Source organism: Notolepis coatsorum (assembly GCF_963971535.1).
Source record: "Notolepis coatsorum genome assembly, contig: SCAFFOLD_659, whole genome shotgun sequence".
NCBI lineage: Eukaryota > Metazoa > Chordata > Actinopteri > Aulopiformes > Paralepididae > Notolepis > Notolepis coatsorum.
Window position 1 is genome coordinate 21184 of NW_028170402.1, and position 20134 is coordinate 41317.

Consider the following 20134-nt stretch of genomic DNA (forward strand, 5'->3'; position numbering starts at 1 on the left):
TTCTCTCTCTAGTAGTCTATCTAGTCTTCTATCTCTAGTCTTCTATCTCTAGTCTTCTCTCTCTAGTCTTCTATCTCTAGTCTTCTGTCTTCTATCTCTAGTCTTCTATCTCTAGTCTTCTATCTCTAGTCTTCTATCTCTAGTCTTCTATCTCTAGTCTTCTATCTCTAGTCTTCTCTCTAGTCTTCTCTCTAGTCTTCTATCTCTAGTCTTCTATCTCTAGTCTTCTATCTCTAGTCTTCGATCTCTAGTCTTCTATCTCTAGTCTTCTCTCTCTAGTCTTCTATCTCTAGTCTTCTATCTCTAGTCTTCTCTCTCTAGTCTTCTATCTCTAGTCTTTTATCTCTAGTCTTCTATCTCTAGTCTTCTATCTCTAGTCTTCTATCTAGTCTTCTATCTCTAGTCTTCTATCTCTAGTCTTCTATCTCTAGTCTTCTATCTCTAGTCTTCTATCGCTAGTCTTCTATCTCTAGTCTTCTATCTCTAGTCTTCTATGGCTAGTCTTCTATGGTTGGAAATCAATGAATATAATCTGACACAATGTCTGTTAAAATAACCAACTAGCTACTTCATTGTCAGTTTTTGCCAACAGGTTTACATTAGGGGCAGTAGCGTAGCGTTAGCTCCATCATCAGCGCCACTGACAGCAAAACAGCAAGGATGGAAGTATGAAACTTGTATGTTCCTTATTACCGTAAATCCTCTAATATTGGACGGGTCTTGTATTTACCTCAGCTGCAAAGAGCACCAGGCATTTATTAGGGAGACGCTTGCAGCCAGATGTGTGACTCACCAACAGATACAGCGTTGCCACTGGTTACTCATTTAAAATACTAACAATGTTATACATAAGCAACAATTTAAAGCATGTAAATCAAGGCAATTTTGTCAATATTTATAATCAACTGTAATTTTTCCCTAAAATCTTTCCTCCTTACAACCCAGAGGCAAATTCACAAAGAATGGATTGCGCTGCGCTAATAGCACCCTTAACTGTGCGCACTTTGCTCCGTCTTCAGTCACTAAGGATATTGCGCGGATGAGATACTAGCGCAAACACGCCCATAGGTGTGCAATTTGCTCCTGATTGGGAAGATGATTAAACAGAAGGTTTTGTAGATACAGTACTGAATTCTCTCATCCGGACACATGCCATTTGAAATATTATTATAGAATATAGAATATCAGGTAGTGTCATTTTTCAAAATGCCAACGCCATTCGAAAGCTGTGGGTCTCCTCTCCTCATATGACTACAAACAAAATGGCGGTGTGCATTCTAAATGGAAGATATTCGCTAGTTTCTGAATACATTCCCAAAACTAATATTTAACTAATAACACTTTAACCTATTGGTAAACAAACGTATTGCTGAAAACATACACTATGACTGCTGTTTTGACAGGGTTAGGGTCTTTACACTTGGCTATACTTTTTGAAAAGAAAACGCAACATTAATTCATACAGTCTGTAGATTTATGGCTTGGGTCCGGTACCCGACCCGTCAGGCTTAAGAGGCATAATAGAAATTGTCTATGTATTTATCGATACTCCCATCAATTGACAATCATGACGTTGCATTACTGCTGACCAGCACGCCTTTCAGGTTAACTGGTGAAAAAAAAAGTTTAATTGGTAATGTTAGCAGGCTATAATCTCCAGACATGTTTTGGCCATTCGAGACTGTTTTCAAATGTCCAATCTAACGAATTCCGTTTGCTCATAAAATTCTTAAAATGTTAAATGTGATTATAATAGACGATTGTATAGCAACATGCACGGGCTGACTGCCTGCAGACCGGCCGTCGGAATGTTCATTTGGGATAATTAAATAATAACGGGTTAGATGTTGTATTGTGCTGCATGATGACATACATAATCAAATGTCCAATCTACATAATTGTTCTATTCATGCAAGTAGTTGAAGCATTTTTTTGTTAGATAAGTAACCTCAAGCACTCATTGCTATTTCCATGCACTCATTTGTCTGTTACTCAATAGGCAGTGTTCTGAAATAACTTCATTTATCAGTATAGTGCCGAATTTCTCAGTTCTCTGCTTGATATAATTTATCAAAATGTCCAATCTAACAAATTTAGTTTGCTCATAATAGCCTACTGCTGAATAACATGATTTTATTAAAACACAAACTGCCTATAAATGGTTATCGAGCTGCGAGCCCATACGCAGCGTGAAGCAGATCGAGTAATCACATTGTACAGTATAATATAATATAATTATTACTATAAAGCAGGTTGAATTAAAAAATATATATATTGTAGCCCAGGCCTACAGATCTATTCATCTTACATAACAGTATTTAAATAATAATAAATAAGATAGCATGGGATCTCTGGGTGGCTGCATGGCTCAATAGCATCCTTGATTTCATCCAGTAGATCAAGAATTGCTTGAGCTGGCGACCTGTGTCTCCGGTTGATTTCGGTCTCGCCTAAATCAGAAAGTGATATTCTCCTTAGAAATATTCTTTCACGAGCACGCCTGTCATTACGATGCCTTCGCCTGGCAATGAATGCTGCCATGATCACCCGAGACGCTGGCAATGACACCCCTTTATAAATGCACTTAGTTACCACCAGATCTCTCAAGACGTAAATAGCGGTGCAATTAGCGCCGACCTTTGTGAATTGGGAGTGTTTTTTGACGAGGCTAATTTGCATAGAAAGGGGCACATGTTCCGCCCATATTACCTCATTTAGATCCCCGCAAATAGCACCGACGCACCGAGACGCAATGCTGGGGGCAACGCACTCAGTTACCACCGCATTTCACCCGTTGCGCCTCCTCTGTAGATAGCGAACTGTGTTTCAGAGCTATTTGCACCGGCATAGCGTCAGAAAAAGCAGCGCAATCCCTTTGTGAATTCGCCCCCCAGTCTGTTACCCTTCTGTTGCATCATCAGTCTGCCTCTCCTGAAGGCAGCACTGCCTCTAGAGGTGACAGTATGTCATGTTTCCTTTAACAACACAAAGACCACAAACAACTTGTGAATGTCTGTCAGACTAAACTAAGGATTTATGAATGATATGTACGCCTGTCAGACTAAACTGAGGGTTTGGGGTGTATTTGGTGTTGGGTGGTTAGTTGGAAGCCAGTCAAGGGTTGAAATTAATGTTCTATAGTGAAACACAGCGACCATCGTCCAGGAAGCTGGGCTCAGATCAGGACCCCGAACCAACCCAGTCAGTGCTAAGATGCTTTTGTGAATCGGGTCCCAAATATTTTGAAACAACACACCATGTTAAAGACACATTGAGACATTAAAAGAGAATTCCACACAGACATGCAGTCAGTGGATCAGGCTATTAGTCAGTTAGTCTATTAGTCAGTTAGTCTATTAGTCAGTTAGTCTATTAGTCGGTCAGTCTATTAGTCGGTCAGTCAGTCAGTCAGTGAATTTCTACACCCATCTCCCTCAAATGCAGCAGAAGCGTTTCCATAATAATATGACAATATACCTCATATACAGTATCTGTCCTCTGGTCACACTATATCTACAACCAGAAAGGGGCGGGATCTCAATGATTAGTAATTAGCAATGATTAGTCTTATTCTCAGCCTGTACTGTAATCATACAGAAGCTGTGAACCAAACAGGAGAACCTTGAAACAGACCAGGCCACTCATGTGAATATTCATCTAGTCACTCACATCTGGACAGTAGATGTGGAAACAGTAGATGAGGTCCTCAATGGTGACATCATATTCACGAGTATGTCATATTATTTACAGAAACACTTCCTGTTAGTGTTGATCCTGATGTCTCTTAAGGGGAAAACACACACAAAGAAATACACCCAGACAAGGAGAAGATGTGACACAACCAGACCGACTAGACAACAAAGAGTTTGGCATCAAAGATCCTGGATCAGAACATCTCAGAACATCTCAGATATGTGACACGAAGCACAAACGAATGACGCAGAGAGAGAGAGAAGTCGGTGGTTTCTGATGTTGTTAAAGCGCGTGGTGCTTTAACAACCCCCCCTAGCTTTGCCCCTGATGACATCACTGTAAGATCTTCTGGCGGGTGTCGGGCAGCCTCAGCGCCACCAGGCCTCCCCCCCCCCCCCTAGCTTTGCCCCTGATGACATCACTGTAAGATCTTCTGGCGGGTGTCGGGCAGCCTCAACGCCACCAGGCCTCCGCAGACCAGTGCAGAGAAGGACAGCAGGATGGGAACGGCCTTGGTGACGCCAACCAAGCTGGAGAAGATAGAGCTGCCGAGGACGGCAGCTAGCTTACAGAGAGCATTCAGCACCCCAAACGCTGTAGCTCTGAGAGGGGGGGGAGAGAGGTGGGGGAGGGGGGGAGAGAGGGGGGAGAGGGGGGGGAGAGGGGGGAGAGAGAGAGGGAGAGAGAGAGGAGAGAGAGAGAGAGGGGGGGGGGGGAGGGGGAGAGAGAGAGGGAGAGAGCGAGGGGGAGGGGGGGAGAGAGGGGGGGAGAGGGGGGGGAGAGGGGGAGAGAGAGAGAGGGGGAGAGAGAGAGGAGAGAGAGAGGAGAGAGAGAGGGATAGAGAGAGGAGAGAGAGAGAGAGGGGGGGAGAGGGGGGAGGGGGGGAGAGAGAGGGGGAGAGAGAGAGAAGGGGGGAGAGAGGGGATGGAGAGAGAGGGGAGAGAGAGGGGGAGATAGAGGGGGAAAGAGGGGGGAGAGAGGGGGAGAGAGAGAGGGGGGGGAGAGGGGGGGAGAGAGAGGGGGAGGGGGGGAGGGGGAGAGAGAGAGGGAGAGAGAGAGGAGAGAGAGAGGGGGGGGAGAGAGAGGGGGGAAAGAGAGGGGGAGAGCGGGGGAGGGAGAGAGAGAGAGGGGAGAGGGGGGAGACAGGGGAGAGAGAAGGGGGAGAGAGGGAGGGAGAGAGAGAGGAGAGAGGGAGGGGGGGGAGAGAGAGGGAGGAAAGAGAGGGGGAGGGAGAGAGAGAGAGGGGAGAGGGAGGAGACGGGGGAGAGAGAAGGGGGAGAGAGGGAGGCAGGAGAGAGAGAGAAGGGGGGAGAGCGGGGAGGGAGAGAGAGGGGGGGAGAAAGAGGTAGGGGAGAGAGGGGGGTAGAGAGAGAGGGGGGAGAGAGGGGGAGATATAGAGGGGGGAAAGAGAGGGGGAGAGCGGGGGAGGGAGAGAGAGGGGGGAGGGGCGAGATAGAGAGGGGATAGGGAGAGAGGGGGGGAGAGAGAGAGGGGGACAGAGAGAGGGGGGAGAAGGGGGGAGAGAGAGAGAGGGGGAGGGAGATAGATTATAATGGTAATATTATACAAGAAATGCAGATTAAAAGCAATTAAATAATACACTATACATTGTCCAGGTTGGAGGAATATCAAACTTTAAAGTGCATTGAAGGGCGTTCGGAGTAAAGAGAGCTAACAGAGAGCTAACAGAGAAGGGTACAGAGAGCTAACAGAGAAGGGTACAGAGAGCTAACAGAGAGCTAACAGAGAAGAGTACGGAGAGCTAACAGAGAAGAGTACAGAGAGCTAACAGAGAGCTAACAGAGAAGAGTACAGAGAGCTAACAGAGAAGAGTACAGAGAGCTAACAGAGAGCTAACAGAGAAGGGTACAGAGAGCTAACAGAGAAGAGTACAGAGAGCTAACAGAGAGCTAACAGAGAAGAGTACAGAGAGCTAACAGAGAAGAGTACAGAGAGCTAACAGAGAAGAGTACAGAGAGCTAACAGAGAAGAGTACAGAGAGCTAACAGAGAAGAGTACAGAGAGCTAACAGAGAAGAGTACAGAGAGCTAACAGAGAAGAGTACAGAGAGCTAACAGAGAAGAGTACAGAGAGCTAACAGAGAAGAGTACAGAGAGCTAACAGAGAAGAGTACAGAGAGCTAACAGAGAAGGGTACAGAGAGCTAACAGAGAGCTAACAGAGAAGAGTACAGAGCGCTAACAGAGAGCTAACAGAGAAGGGTACAGAGAGCTAACAGAGAAGAGTACAGAGAGCTAACAGAGAAGGGTACAGATTGCTAACAGAGAAGAGTACAGAGAGCTAACAGAGAGCTAACAGAGAAGAGTACAGAGAGCTAACAGAGAGCTAACAGAGAAGGGTACAGAGAGCTAACAGAGAAGAGTACAGAGAGCTAACAGAGAGCTAACAGAGAAGAGTACAGAGAGCTAACAGAGAAGAGTACAGAGAGCTAACAGAGAAGAGTACAGAGAGCTAACAGAGAAGAGTACAGAGAGCTAACAGAGAAGAGTACAGAGAGCTAACAGAGAAGAGTACAGAGAGCTAACAGAGAAGAGTACAGAGAGCTAACAGAGAAGAGTACAGAGAGCTAACAGAGAAGAGTACAGAGAGCTAACAGAGAAGAGTACAGAGAAGAGTACAGAGAAGAGTACAGAGAGCTAACAGAGAGCTAACAGAGAAGAGTACAGAGAGCTAACAGAGAAGGGTACAGATAGCTAACAGAGAAGAGTACAGAGAGCTAACAGAGAGCTAACAGAGAAGAGTACAGAGCGCTAACAGAAAAGAGTACAGAGAGCTAACAGAGAAGAATACAGAGAGCTAACAGAGAGCTAACAGAGAAGAGTACAGAGAGCTAACAGAGAAGAGTACAGAGAGCTAACAGAGAAGATTACAGAGCGCTAACAGAGCGCTAACAGAGAAGAGTACAGAGAGCTAACAGAGAAGGGTACAAAGCGCTAACAGAGCGCTAACAGAGAAGAGTACAGAGAGCTAACAGAGAAGAGTACAGAGCGCTAACAGAGAAGAGTACAGAGAGCTAACAGAGAGCTAACAGAGAAGAGTACAGAGAGCTAACAGAGAAGGGTACAGAGCGCTAACAGAGAAGAGTACAGAGAGCTAACAGAGAAGAGTACAGAGAGCTAACAGAGAGCTAACAGAGAGCTAACAGAGAAGAGTACAGAGAGCTAACAGAGAAGAATACAGAGAGCTAACAGAGAGCTAACAGAGCGCTAACAGAGAAGAGTACAGAGAGCTAACAGAGAAGAGTACAGAGAGCTAACAGAGAGCTAACAGAGCGCTAACAGAGAAGAGTACAGAGAGCTAACAGAGAAGAGTACAGAGAGCTAACAGAGAAGAGTACAGAGAGCTAACAGAGAAGAGTACAGAGAGCTAACAGAGAAGAGTACAGAGAAGAGTACAGAGAAGAGTACAGAGAGCTAACAGAGAGCTAACAGAGAAGAGTACAGAGCGCTAACAGAGAAGAGTACAGAGAGCTAACAGAGAGCTAACAGAGAAGAGTACAGAGAGCTAACAGAGAAGGGTACAGAGCGCTAACAGAGAAGAGTACAGAAAGCTAACAGAGAAGAGTACAGAGAGCTAACAGAGAGCTAACAGAGAGCTAACAGAGAAGAGTACATAGAGCTAACAGAGAAGAGTACAGAGAGCTAACAGAGAGCTAACAGAGCGCTAACAGAGAAGAGTACAGAGAGCTAACAGAGAAGAGTACAGAGAGCTAACAGAGAGCTAACAGAGCGCTAACAGAGAAGAGTACAGAGAGCTAACAGAGAAGAGTACAGAGAGCTAACAGAGAAGAGTACAGAGAGCTAACAGAGAAGAGTACAGAGAGCTAACAGAGAAGAGTACAGAGAAGAGTACAGAGAAGAGTACAGAGAGCTAACAGAGAGCTAACAGAGAAGAGTACAGAGAGCTAACAGAGAAGAGTACAGATAGCTAACAGAGAAGAGTACAGAGAGCTAACAGAGAAGTGTACAGAGAGCTAACAGAGAAGAGTACAGAGAGCTAACAGAGAGCTAACAGAGAAGAGTACAGAGAGCTAACAGAGAAGAGTACAGAGAGCTAACGGAGAGCTAACAGAGAAGAGTACAGAGAGCTAACAGAGAAGAGTACAGAGAGCTAACAGAGCAGAGTACAGAGAAGTGTACAGAGAGCTAACAGAGAGCTAACAGAGAAGAGTACAGAGAGCTAACAGAGAAGAGTACAGAGAGCTAACAGAGAGCTAACAGAGAGCTAACAGAGAGCTAACAGAGAAGAGTACAGAGAGCTAACAGAGAGCTAACAGAGAAGAGTACAGAGAGCTAACAGAGAAGAGTACAGAGAGGTAACAGAGAAGAGTACAGAGAGCTAACCGAGAGCTAACAGAGAAGAGTACAGAGAGCTAACAGAGAAGAGTACAGAGAGCTAACAGAGAAGAGTACAGAGAGCTAACAGAGTGCTAACAGAGAAGAGTACAGAGAGCTAACAGAGAGCTAACAGAGAAGTGTACAGAGCGCTAACAGAGAGCTAACAGAGAGCTAACAGAGAAGAGTACAGAGAGCTAACAGAGAAGAGTACAGAGAGCTAACAGAGAGCTAACAGAGAAGAGTACAGAGAGCTAACAGAGAGCTAACAGAGAAGAGTACAGAGAGCTAACAGAGAAGAGTACAGAGAGCTAACAGAGAGCTAACAGAGAAGAGTACAGAGAGCTAACAGAGAAGAGTACGGAGAGCTAACAGAGAGCTAACAGAGAAGAGTACAGAGAGCTAACAGAGAAGAGTACAGAGAGCTAACAGAGAAGAGTACAGAGAGATAACAGAGAGCTAACAGAGAAGAGTACAGAGAGCTAACAGAGAGCTAACAGAGAAGTGTACAGAGAGCTAACAGAGAAGCGTACAGAGAGCTAACAGAGAGCTAACAGAGAAGAGTACAGGGAGCTAACAGAGAAGTGTACAGAGCGCTAACAGAGAGCTAACAGAGAGCTAACAGAGAAGAGTACAGAGCGCTAACAGAGAAGAGTACAGAGAGCTAACAGAGAAGAGTACAGAGCGCTAACAGAGAAGAGTACAGAGAGCTAACAGAGAAGAGTACAGAGCGCTAACAGAGAGCTAACAGAGAAGAGTACAGAGAGCTAACAGAGAGCTAACAGAGAAGAGTACAGAGAGCTAACAGAGAGCTAACAGAGAAGAGTACAGAGAGCTAACAGAGAAGGGTACAGAGAGCTAACAGAGAGCTAACAGAGAAGAGTACAGAGAGCTAACAGAGAAGAGTACAGAGAGCTAACAGAGAGCTAACAGAGAAGAGTACAGAGAGCTAACAGAGAGCTAACAGAGAAGAGTACAGAGAGCTAACAGAGAAGAGTACAGAGAGCTAACAGAGAGCTAACAGAGAAGAGTACAGAGAGCTAACAGAGAGCTAACAGAGAAGAGTACAGAGAGCTAACAGAGAAGTGTACAGAGAGCTAACAGAGAAGAGTACAGAGAGCTAACAGAGAAGAGTACAGAGAGCTAACAGAGAAGTGTACAGAGCGCTAACAGAGAGCTAACAGAGAGCTAACAGAGAAGAGTACAGAGCGCTAACAGAGAAGAGTACAGAGAGCTAACAGAGAAGAGTACAGAGCGCTAACAGAGAAGAGTACAGAGAGCTAACAGAGAAGAGTACAGAGCGCTAACAGAGAGCTAACAGAGAAGAGTACAGAGAGCTAACAGAGAGCTAACAGAGAAGAGTACAGAGAGCTAACAGAGAGCTAACAGAGAAGAGTACAGAGAGCTAACAGAGAAGGGTACAGAGAGCTAACAGAGAGCTAACAGAGAAGAGTACAGAGAGCTAACAGAGAAGAGTACAGAGAGCTAACAGAGAGCTAACAGAGAAGAGTACAGAGAGCTAACAGAGAGCTAACAGAGAAGAGTACAGAGAGCTAACAGAGAAGAGTACAGAGAGCTAACAGAGAGCTAACAGAGAAGAGTACAGAGAGCTAACAGAGAGCTAACAGAGAAGAGTACAGAGAGCTAACAGAGAAGTGTACAGAGAGCTAACAGAGAAGAGTACAGAGAGCTAACAGAGAAGAGTACAGAGAGCTAACAGAGAAGTGTACAGAGCGCTAACAGAGAGCTAACAGAGAGCTAACAGAGAAGAGTACAGAGAGCTAACAGAGAAGAGTACAGAGCGCTAACAGAGAAGAGTACAGAGAGCTAACAGAGAAGAGTACAGAGAGCTAACAGAGAGCTAACAGAGAAGAGTACAGAGAGCTAACAGAGAAGAGTACAGAGAGCTAACAGAGAAGAGTACAGAGAGCTAACAGAGAAGAGTACAGAGAGCTAACAGAGAGCTAACAGAGAAGTGTACAGAGAGCTAACAGAGAGCTAACAGAGAAGCGTACAGAGAGCTAACAGAGAAGAGTACAGAGAGCTAACAGAGAAGAGTACAGAGAGCTAACAGAGAACTAACAGAGAAGAGTACAGAGCGCTAACAGAAAAGAGTACAGAGAGCTAACAGAGAAGAATACAGAGAGCTAACAGAGAGCTAACATAGAAGGGTACAGAGAGCTAACAGAGAGCTAACAGAGAAGAGTACAGAGAGCTAACAGAGAAGAGTACAGAGAGCTAACAGAGAAGAGTACAGAGAGCTAACAGAGAAGAGTACAGAGAGCTAACAGAGAGCTAACAGAGAAGAGTACAGAGAGCTAACAGAGAAGAGTACAGAGAGCTAACAGAGAGCTAACAGAGAAGAGTACAGAGAGCTAACAGAGAGCTAACAGAGAAGAGTACAGAGAGCTAACAGAGAGCTAACAGAGAAGAGTACAGAGAGCTAACAGAGAGCTAACAGATAAGAGTACAGAGAGCTAACAGAGAAGTGTACAGAGCGCTAACAGAGAGCTAACAGAGAATAGTACAAAGAGCTAACAGAGAAGATTACAGAGAGCTAACAGAGAAGAGTACAGAGAGCTAACAGAGAGCTAACAGAGAAGAGTACAGAGCGCTAACAGAAAAGAGTACAGAGAGCTAACAGAGAAGAGTACAGAGAGCTAACAGAGAAGAGTACAGAGAGCTAACAGAGAGCTAACAGAGAAGTGTATAGAGAGCTAACAGAGAGCTAACAGAGAAGAGTACAGAGAGCTAACAGAGCGCTAACAGAAAAGAGTACAGAGAGCTAACAGAGAAGAATACAGAGAGCTAACAGAGAGCTAACAGAGAAGAGTACAGAGAGCTAACAGAGAAGAGTACAGAGAGCTAACAGATAAGAGTACAGAGAGCTAACAGAGAGCTAACAGAGAAGAGTACAGAGCGCTAACAGAGAGCTAACAGAGAAGAGTACAGAGAGCTAACAGAGAAGTGTACAGAGAGCTAAGAGAGAAGAGTACAGAGCGCTAACAGAGAAGAGTACAGAGAGCTAACAGAGAAGAGTACAGAGAGCTAACAGAGAGCTAACAGAGAATAGTACAGAGCGCTAACAGAAAAGAGTACAGAGAGCTAACAGAGAAGAGTACAGAGAGCTAACAGAGAGCTAACAGAGAAGAGTACATAGAGCTAACAGAGAGCTAACAGAGAAGAGTACAGAGAGCTAACAGAGAAGAGTACAGAGAGCTAACAGAGAAGAGTACAGAGAGCTAACAGAGAAGAGTACAGTGAGCTAACAGAGAGCTAACAGAGAAGAGTACAGAGAGCTAACAGAGAGCTAACAGAGAAGAGTACAGAGAGCTAACAGAGAGCTAACAGAGAAGAGTACAGAGAGCTAACAGAGAAGAGTACAGAGAGCTAACAGAGAAGAGTACAGAGCGCTAACAGAGAATAGTACAGAGCGCTAACAGAGAAGGGTACAGAGAGCTAACAGAGAGCTAACAGAGAAGAGTACAGAGAGCTAACAGAGAGCTAACAGAGAAGAGTACAGAGAGCTAACAGAGAAGAGTACAGAGAGCTAACAGAGAAGAGTACAGAGCGCTAACAGAGAGCTAACAGAGAGCTAACAGAGAAGAGTACAGAGAGCTAACAGAGAAGAGTACAGAGAGCTAACAGAGAAGAGTACAGAGAGCTACAGAGAGCTAACAGAGAAGTGTACAGAGCGCTAACAGAGAGCTAACAGAGAGCTAACAGAGAAGAGTACAGAGCGCTAACAGAGAAGAGTACAGAGAGCTAACAGAGAAGAGTACAGAGCGCTAACAGAGAAGAGTACAGAGAGCTAACAGAGAAGAGTACAGAGCGCTAACAGAGAGCTAACAGAGAAGAGTACAGAGAGCTAACAGAGAGCTAACAGAGAAGAGTACAGAGAGCTAACAGAGAAGAGTACAGAGAGCTAACAGAGAAGAGTACAGAGAGCTAACAGAGAGCTAACAGAGAAGAGTACAGAGAGCTAACAGAGAAGAGTACAGAGAGCTAACAGAGAGCTAACAGAGAAGGGTACAGAGAGCTAACAGAGAGCTAACAGAGAAGAGTACAGAGAGCTAACAGAGAAGAGTACAGAGAGCTAACAGAGAGCTAACAGAGAAGAGTACAGAGAGCTAACAGAGAGCTAACAGAGAAGAGTACAGAGAGCTAACAGAGAAGTGTACAGAGAGCTAACAGAGAAGAGTACAGAGAGCTAACAGAGAAGAGTACAGAGAGCTAACAGAGAAGTGTACAGAGCGCTAACAGAGAGCTAACAGAGAGCTAACAGAGAAGAGTACAGAGAGCTAACAGAGAGCTAACAGAGAAGAGTACAGAGAGCTAACAGAGAAGAGTACAGAGAGCTAACAGAGAAGAGTACAGAGAGCTAACAGAGAAGAGTACAGAGAGCTAACAGAGAGCTAACAGAGAAGTGTACAGAGAGCTAACAGAGAGCTAACAGAGAAGCGTACAGAGAGCTAACAGAGAAGAGTACAGAGAGCTAACAGAGAAGAGTACAGAGAGCTAACAGAGAACTAACAGAGAAGAGTACAGAGCGCTAACAGAAAAGAGTACAGAGAGCTAACAGAGAAGAATACAGAGAGCTAACAGAGAGCTAACATAGAAGGGTACAGAGAGCTAACAGAGAGCTAACAGAGAAGAGTACAGAGAGCTAACAGAGAAGAGTACAGAGAGCTAACAGAGAAGAGTACAGAGAGCTAACAGAGAAGAGTACAGAGAGCTAACAGAGAGCTAACAGAGAAGAGTACAGAGAGCTAACAGAGAAGAGTACAGAGAGCTAACAGAGAGCTAACAGAGAAGAGTACAGAGAGCTAACAGAGAGCTAACAGAGAAGAGTACAGAGAGCTAACAGAGAGCTAACAGAGAAGAGTACAGAGAGCTAACAGAGAGCTAACAGATAAGAGTACAGAGAGCTAACAGAGAAGTGTACAGAGCGCTAACAGAGAGCTAACAGAGAATAGTACAAAGAGCTAACAGAGAAGATTACAGAGAGCTAACAGAGAAGAGTACAGAGAGCTAACAGAGAGCTAACAGAGAAGAGTACAGAGCGCTAACAGAAAAGAGTACAGAGAGCTAACAGAGAAGAGTACAGAGAGCTAACAGAGAAGAGTACAGAGAGCTAACAGAGAGCTAACAGAGAAGTGTATAGAGAGCTAACAGAGAGCTAACAGAGAAGAGTACAGAGAGCTAACAGAGCGCTAACAGAAAAGAGTACAGAGAGCTAACAGAGAAGAATACAGAGAGCTAACAGAGAGCTAACAGAGAAGAGTACAGAGAGCTAACAGAGAAGAGTACAGAGAGCTAACAGATAAGAGTACAGAGAGCTAACAGAGAGCTAACAGAGAAGAGTACAGAGCGCTAACAGAGAGCTAACAGAGAAGAGTACAGAGAGCTAACAGAGAAGTGTACAGAGAGCTAAGAGAGAAGAGTACAGAGCGCTAACAGAGAAGAGTACAGAAAGCTAACAGAGAAGAGTACAGAGAGCTAACAGAGAGCTAACAGAGAATAGTACAGAGCGCTAACAGAAAAGAGTACAGAGAGCTAACAGAGAAGAGTACAGAGAGCTAACAGAGAGCTAACAGAGAAGAGTACATAGAGCTAACAGAGAGCTAACAGAGAAGAGTACAGAGAGCTAACAGAGAAGAGTACAGAGAGCTAACAGAGAAGAGTACAGAGAGCTAACAGAGAAGAGTACAGTGAGCTAACAGAGAGCTAACAGAGAAGAGTACAGAGAGCTAACAGAGAGCTAACAGAGAAGAGTACAGAGAGCTAACAGAGAGCTAACAGAGAAGAGTACAGAGAGCTAACAGAGAAGAGTACAGAGAGCTAACAGAGAAGAGTACAGAGCGCTAACAGAGAATAGTACAGAGCGCTAACAGAGAAGGGTACAGAGAGCTAACAGAGAGCTAACAGAGAAGAGTACAGAGAGCTAACAGAGAGCTAACAGAGAAGAGTACAGAGAGCTAACAGAGAAGAGTACAGAGAGCTAACAGAGAAGAGTACAGAGCGCTAACAGAGAGCTAACAGAGAGCTAACAGAGAAGAGTACAGAGAGCTAACAGAGAAGAGTACAGAGAGCTAACAGAGAAGAGTACAGAGAGCTACAGAGAGCTAACAGAGAAGTGTACAGAGCGCTAACAGAGAGCTAACAGAGAGCTAACAGAGAAGAGTACAGAGCGCTAACAGAGAAGAGTACAGAGAGCTAACAGAGAAGAGTACAGAGCGCTAACAGAGAAGAGTACAGAGAGCTAACAGAGAAGAGTACAGAGCGCTAACAGAGAGCTAACAGAGAAGAGTACAGAGAGCTAACAGAGAGCTAACAGAGAAGAGTACAGAGAGCTAACAGAGAAGAGTACAGAGAGCTAACAGAGAAGAGTACAGAGAGCTAACAGAGAGCTAACAGAGAAGAGTACAGAGAGCTAACAGAGAAGAGTACAGAGAGCTAACAGAGAGCTAACAGAGAAGGGTACAGAGAGCTAACAGAGAGCTAACAGAGAAGAGTACAGAGAGCTAACAGAGAAGAGTACAGAGAGCTAACAGAGAGCTAACAGAGAAGAGTACAGAGAGCTAACAGAGAGCTAACAGAGAAGAGTACAGAGAGCTAACAGAGAAGTGTACAGAGAGCTAACAGAGAAGAGTACAGAGAGCTAACAGAGAAGAGTACAGAGAGCTAACAGAGAAGTGTACAGAGCGCTAACAGAGAGCTAACAGAGAGCTAACAGAGAAGAGTACAGAGAGCTAACAGAGAAGTGTACAGAGCGCTAACAGAGAAGAGTACAGAGAGCTAACAGAGAAGAGTACAGAGAGCTAACAGAGAGCTAACAGAGAAGAGTACAGAGAGCTAACAGAGAAGAGTACAGAGAGCTAACAGAGAAGAGTACAGAGAGCTAACAGAGAAGAGTACAGAGAGCTAACAGAGAGCTAACAGAGAAGTGTACAGAGAGCTAACAGAGAGCTAACAGAGAAGAGTACAGAGAGCTAACAGAGAAGAGTACAGAGAGCTAACAGAGAAGAGTACAGAGAGCTAACAGAGAGCTAACAGAGAAGAGTACAGAGCGCTAACAGAAAAGAGTACAGAGAGCTAACAGAGAAGAATACAGAGAGCTAACAGAGAGCTAACAGAGAAGAGTACAGAGAGCTAACAGAGAGCTAACAGAGAAGAGTACAGAGAGCTAACAGAGAAGAGTACAGAGAGCTAACAGAGAAGAGTACAGAGAGCTAACAGAGAAGAGTACAGAGAGCTAACAGAGAGCTAACAGAGAAGAGTACAGAGAGCTAACAGAGAAGAGTACAGAGAGCTAACAGAGAGCTAACAGAGAAGAGTACAGAGAGCTAACAGAGAGCTAACAGAGAAGAGTACAGAGAGCTAACAGAGAGCTAACAGAGAAGAGTACAGAGAGCTAACAGAGAGCTAACAGATAAGAGTACAGAGAGCTAACAGAGAAGTGTACAGAGCGCTAACAGAGAGCTAACAGAGAAGAGTACAAAGAGCTAACAGAGAAGAGTACAGAGAGCTAACAGAGAAGAGTACAGAGAGCTAACAGAGAGCTAACAGAGAAGAGTACAGAGCGCTAACAGAAAAGAGTACAGAGAGCTAACAGAGAAGAGTACAGAGAGCTAACAGAGAAGAGTACAGAGAGCTAACAGAGAGCTAACAGAGAAGTGTATAGAGAGCTAACAGAGAGCTAACAGAGAAGAGTACAGAGAGCTAACAGAGCGCTAACAGAAAAGAGTACAGAGAGCTAACAGAGAAGGGTACAGAGAGCTAACAGAGAAGAGTACAGAGAGCTAACAGAGAGCTAACAGAGAAGAGTACAGAGCGCTAACAGAGAGCTAACAGAGAATAGTACAGAGAGCTAACAGAGAAGAGTACAGAGAGCTAAGAGAGAAGAGTACAGAGCGCTAACAGAGAAGGGTACAGAGAGCTAACAGAGAAGAGTACAGAGAGCTAACAGAGAGCTAACAGAGAATAGTACAGAGCGCTAACAGAAAAGAGTACAGAGAGCTAACAGAGAAGAGTACAGAGAGCTAACAGAGAGCTAACAGAGAAGAGTACATAGAGCTAACAGAGAGCTAACAGAGAAGAGTACAGAGAGCTAACAGAGAAGAGTACAGAGAGCTAACAGAGAAGAGTACAGAGAGCTAACAGAGAAGAGTACAGAGAGCTAACAGAGAGCTAACAGAGAAGAGTACAGAGAGCTAACAGAGAGCTAACAGAGAAGAGTACAGAGAGCTAACAGAGAGCTAACAGAGAAGAGTACAGAGAGCTAACAGAGAAGAGTACAGAGAGCTAACAGAGAAGAGTACTGAGCGCTAACAGAGAATAGTACAGAGCGCTAACAGAGAAGAGTACAGAGAGCTAACAGAGAGCTAACAGAGAAGAGTACAGAGAGCTAACAGAGAGCTAACAGAGAAGAGTACAGAGAGCTAACAGAGAAGAGTACAGAGAGCTAACAGAGAAGAGTACAGAGCGCTAACAGAGAGCTAACAGAGAGCTAACAGAGAAGAGTACAGAGAGCTAACAGAGAAGTGTACAGAGAGCTAACAGAGAAGAGTACAGAGAGCTACAGAGAGCTAACAGAGAAGAGTACAGAGAGCTAACAGAGAAGAGTACAGACAGCTAACAGAGAGCTAACAGAGAAGAGTACAGAGAGCTAACAGAGAAGAGTACAGAGAGCTAACAGAGAGCTAACAGAGAGCTAACAGAGAAGAGTACAGAGAGCTAACAGAGAAGAGTACAGAGAGCTAACAGAGAAGAGAACAGAGCGCTAACAGAGAAGAGTACAGAGCGCTAACAGAGCGCTAACAGAGCGCTAACAGAGAAGAGTACAGAGCGCTAACAGATAGCTAACAGAGAGCTAACAGAGAAGAGTACAGAGAGCTAACAGAGAAGAGTACAGAGAGCTAACAGAGAAGAGTACAGAGCGCTAACAGAGCGCTAACAGAGAAGAGTACAGAGAGCTAACAGAGAAGAGTACAGAGCGCTAACAGAGAAGGCAGTTTCTCCTAAATTAGAAGAAGCTCAGGGAACCTTAACACTGTCAGTGCCATAAACGATTCTGGGTCGTTTTTAATACCCTATTCAATGTCAGGGAGCTGTAAAGCTGTATGTTGCCTGTAAAAGGCATACTGGGACTCCAAAGGTGCAGTACCGGCCGCATCCTACCAGGCGGCAGTATTGAACACCCTTTGAAACCTTGTGTCTTGAGCTGTGCGTCGATTATATGGGTCTGGCTCTGCTCTTTTTCTCCGGGCAAGACGAGCAGTTATAACGCTCGGATTGAGAAGAATCAAATAATCCCGATCGGTGTTGTGGGATGGATTATGTTGGCGACACGATGGACATCAATATGGAATGGCGATCAGATAATTGGAATATTCTTTTTGGAGTACATCCTAGTCAAGGTAAGGGCTATATGATATCAATCTTGCGTCGATCGAAGCATGCCTTCATTGCGTTCCGAAAGTGTTACTGTAACGTTACTCCACAACGTATGCCGTTGGTCGCGATCAAAGCATCAAAAAACGACCCCCCCCCACCCTTTCATGCATTCATGATAGAACATAATAACTATCATATGCATTTGATTTTTTAATTGTAGCGTGTGTACGGACGAAATGCCAATGTATTTAGTATAATACACGTTACCAGCCTCCCAGGAATTACCCTAGACCGCTCTAAAACCATAATTATATTCACCACGGTTTAAAACGGGAATGTATGGATGAAAAAATAATTTCTTTTTCACATCTTGAACGGAAGGTTCTTACTAGGGATGTCTCGATCCGATCACGTGATCGGGATCTGGGGTCGATCACATGAATTTCAGAAGGTCGCGATCGGGAAAAAGAAATCGGGAGTAAAAAAAGAATTTAGTTTCTTTTTTATTTTATTCAACAAACATGACCATGTTCACATCTTAAACTCATACTGAGGCCTTAGTTTTGGTTTTAAATTACATATCATTATTAATTTATTTATTGTCGCACAGAGCAGAAGAACGCATTTCATTTGATTTACACAGTTGCTCCCGCAACACCTGATGACTCGGAGCAGCTAGACAAAATGTCAGAAGTTTGGAAGCATTTTAAAATTGAAACCAAAGCCAGTCCAATAGCCAGTTGCAATGTTTGCAAGGTGGACGTTCCACGTGGAGGAAAGAACAGAGCTGCGTTCAATACGCCACCTGAGAAACAGCCACAAACAACAACAAAGGAATGGGGCAGGCAGCTGGTGCTTTGGGGGAGGCCGCTGGTGCTTTGGGGGAGGCCGCTGGTGCTTTGGGGGAGGCCGCTGGTGCTTTGGGGGAGGCCGCTGGTGCTTTGGGGCAGGCCGCTGGTGCTTTGGGGAGGCCGCTGGTGCTTTGGGGCAGGCCGCTGGTGCTTTGGGGCAGGCCGCTGGTGCTTTGGGGGAGGCCGCTGGTGCTTTGGGGCAGGCCGCTGGTGCTTTGGGGCAGGCCGCTGGTGCTTTGGGGGAGGCCGCTGGTGCTTTGGGGGAGGCCGCTGGTGCTTTGGGGCAGGCCGCTGGTGCTTTGGGGGAGGCCGCTGGTGCTTTGCCAAACAGCTGTATTGATTGCAATGCCTCGCTTGAATGAACGTTTGCCTGGATAACATCAACATTCGCTTTGTGAGGATTATCATCTGCGTTTCAGACCAAAATGGTCATCGAACACTGTGAATGTATACTAATGTGCAAACAGATTGAAACTTTGAATATTTCTCGTATGAAGCACATTCTCAGGGGCTCAGGGTGAATGTAATGTGAGCCACCGTTCTCGAGGCGGGGCTATTGAGGGGCTTGTCTCGCTTTGCCAGTTTCTGACAAAAATGCATCAAATCGCGGCTGGGTGGCACAGCAGACATTGTGCTCGTCACCAACGCAAAAGACACTGGTCTCAAATCCGGCTGTCAGCGCTGCCTCCGGCTTGGGCCGGCCGTCATACTAACTCAATTGGCAGAGTTAGCGGGTGGAAGTCGATGGGTGGTAATCTGGACGTTGTGGACAGCGACTCCTACAGGTCGGTTGGGGGATGCCTGCACAGCAGAGACAGGAAATGGCGGGGGTAGTGTGAGCCTCCCATACGTTACACCTCGCCAATGAGAGTCCGTGCTGGCAGGTGAAAAGATGTGACAGGCTGCCTCCTCGTGTATCGGAGGGGACACGTGATGCAAGGCTTCTATCCTCCCTACAACCGGCCAGTGGGGGGCATATGCAAGCAACATTCATGACAGGGGAGGGGAGAATTGGCACAGTGAAATTGGAATGGGAGAAAAATAGAAAAAGAGGAGAAAAAAAAGTGGATTTGTGTCTCGGTTAGCGGACTCTACTCTCTCAGCAAATAGACTGCCATATCCATGACAAGTCCTCCGATAACGCAGGATAAACCATGCTGCATTCATTCTGAAAGACCTATTCTAGGGTTTGACAATAATTACACTCTCTATTTTACAATTAACTATAATAAATTATGAGTCATACCAAACACGTCTTTGTTGGAACTCTAATGCATGAAAGCTTATTCCGTCCGTCTGCAGTCTTCCTATTCTACCGCCTGGTGACAGGTACGCACGGTCCGAGCTGTGACGAGATATACGCACATTCTCAAGCACACGTTCAAATTGATAAATCCCACACTTTGCTTAGAAATGATTGTGCGCACGCAGCATTGATACATGGGGTCGGGGGTCAAGGACTACAGCCCCCTCAGCATCGACGGGGCACCGGTTGAGAGAGTGAACAGTTTCAAGTACCTCGGAGCCCACATATCCGAGGACTTGACATGGACCACACACATTGACAGTGTTGTGAAGAAGGCACGGCAACGCCTCTACTTCCTCAGGCGCCTAAGGAAGTTCCAAGTCAGTCAGAAGATCCTTAAGAACTTCTACTCATGTACAATAGAGAGCATCCTGACTGGCAACATCACCTCCTGGTTTGGGAATAGCACTGCACAAGACCGAAGCAGACTACAAAGAGTGACACGTTCAGCGGAACGCACAATTGGAGGGGGGCTTTTCACCCTCCAGAACATTTACAACAAGCGGTGCAGGGGCAAGGCTAAGAGAATCATCA

General features: G+C 45.3%; 1 protein-coding gene across 1 annotated transcript in view; it reads right to left on the minus strand.

Annotated features, from left to right (window-relative positions):
* Positions 1-4111: 4111 nt before the first annotated feature.
* Positions 4112-20134, minus strand: part of LOC311248539 (synaptic vesicle glycoprotein 2B-like) — a gene marked incomplete at both ends in the record, with an annotated part of 82615 nt that continues 66592 nt past the window's right edge. The window contains one exon of the mRNA XM_084339404.1: positions 4112-4295. Within this exon, the coding sequence (XP_084195530.1) occupies positions 4112-4295 (184 nt within the window). The remainder of the gene's footprint in view (positions 4296-20134) is intronic.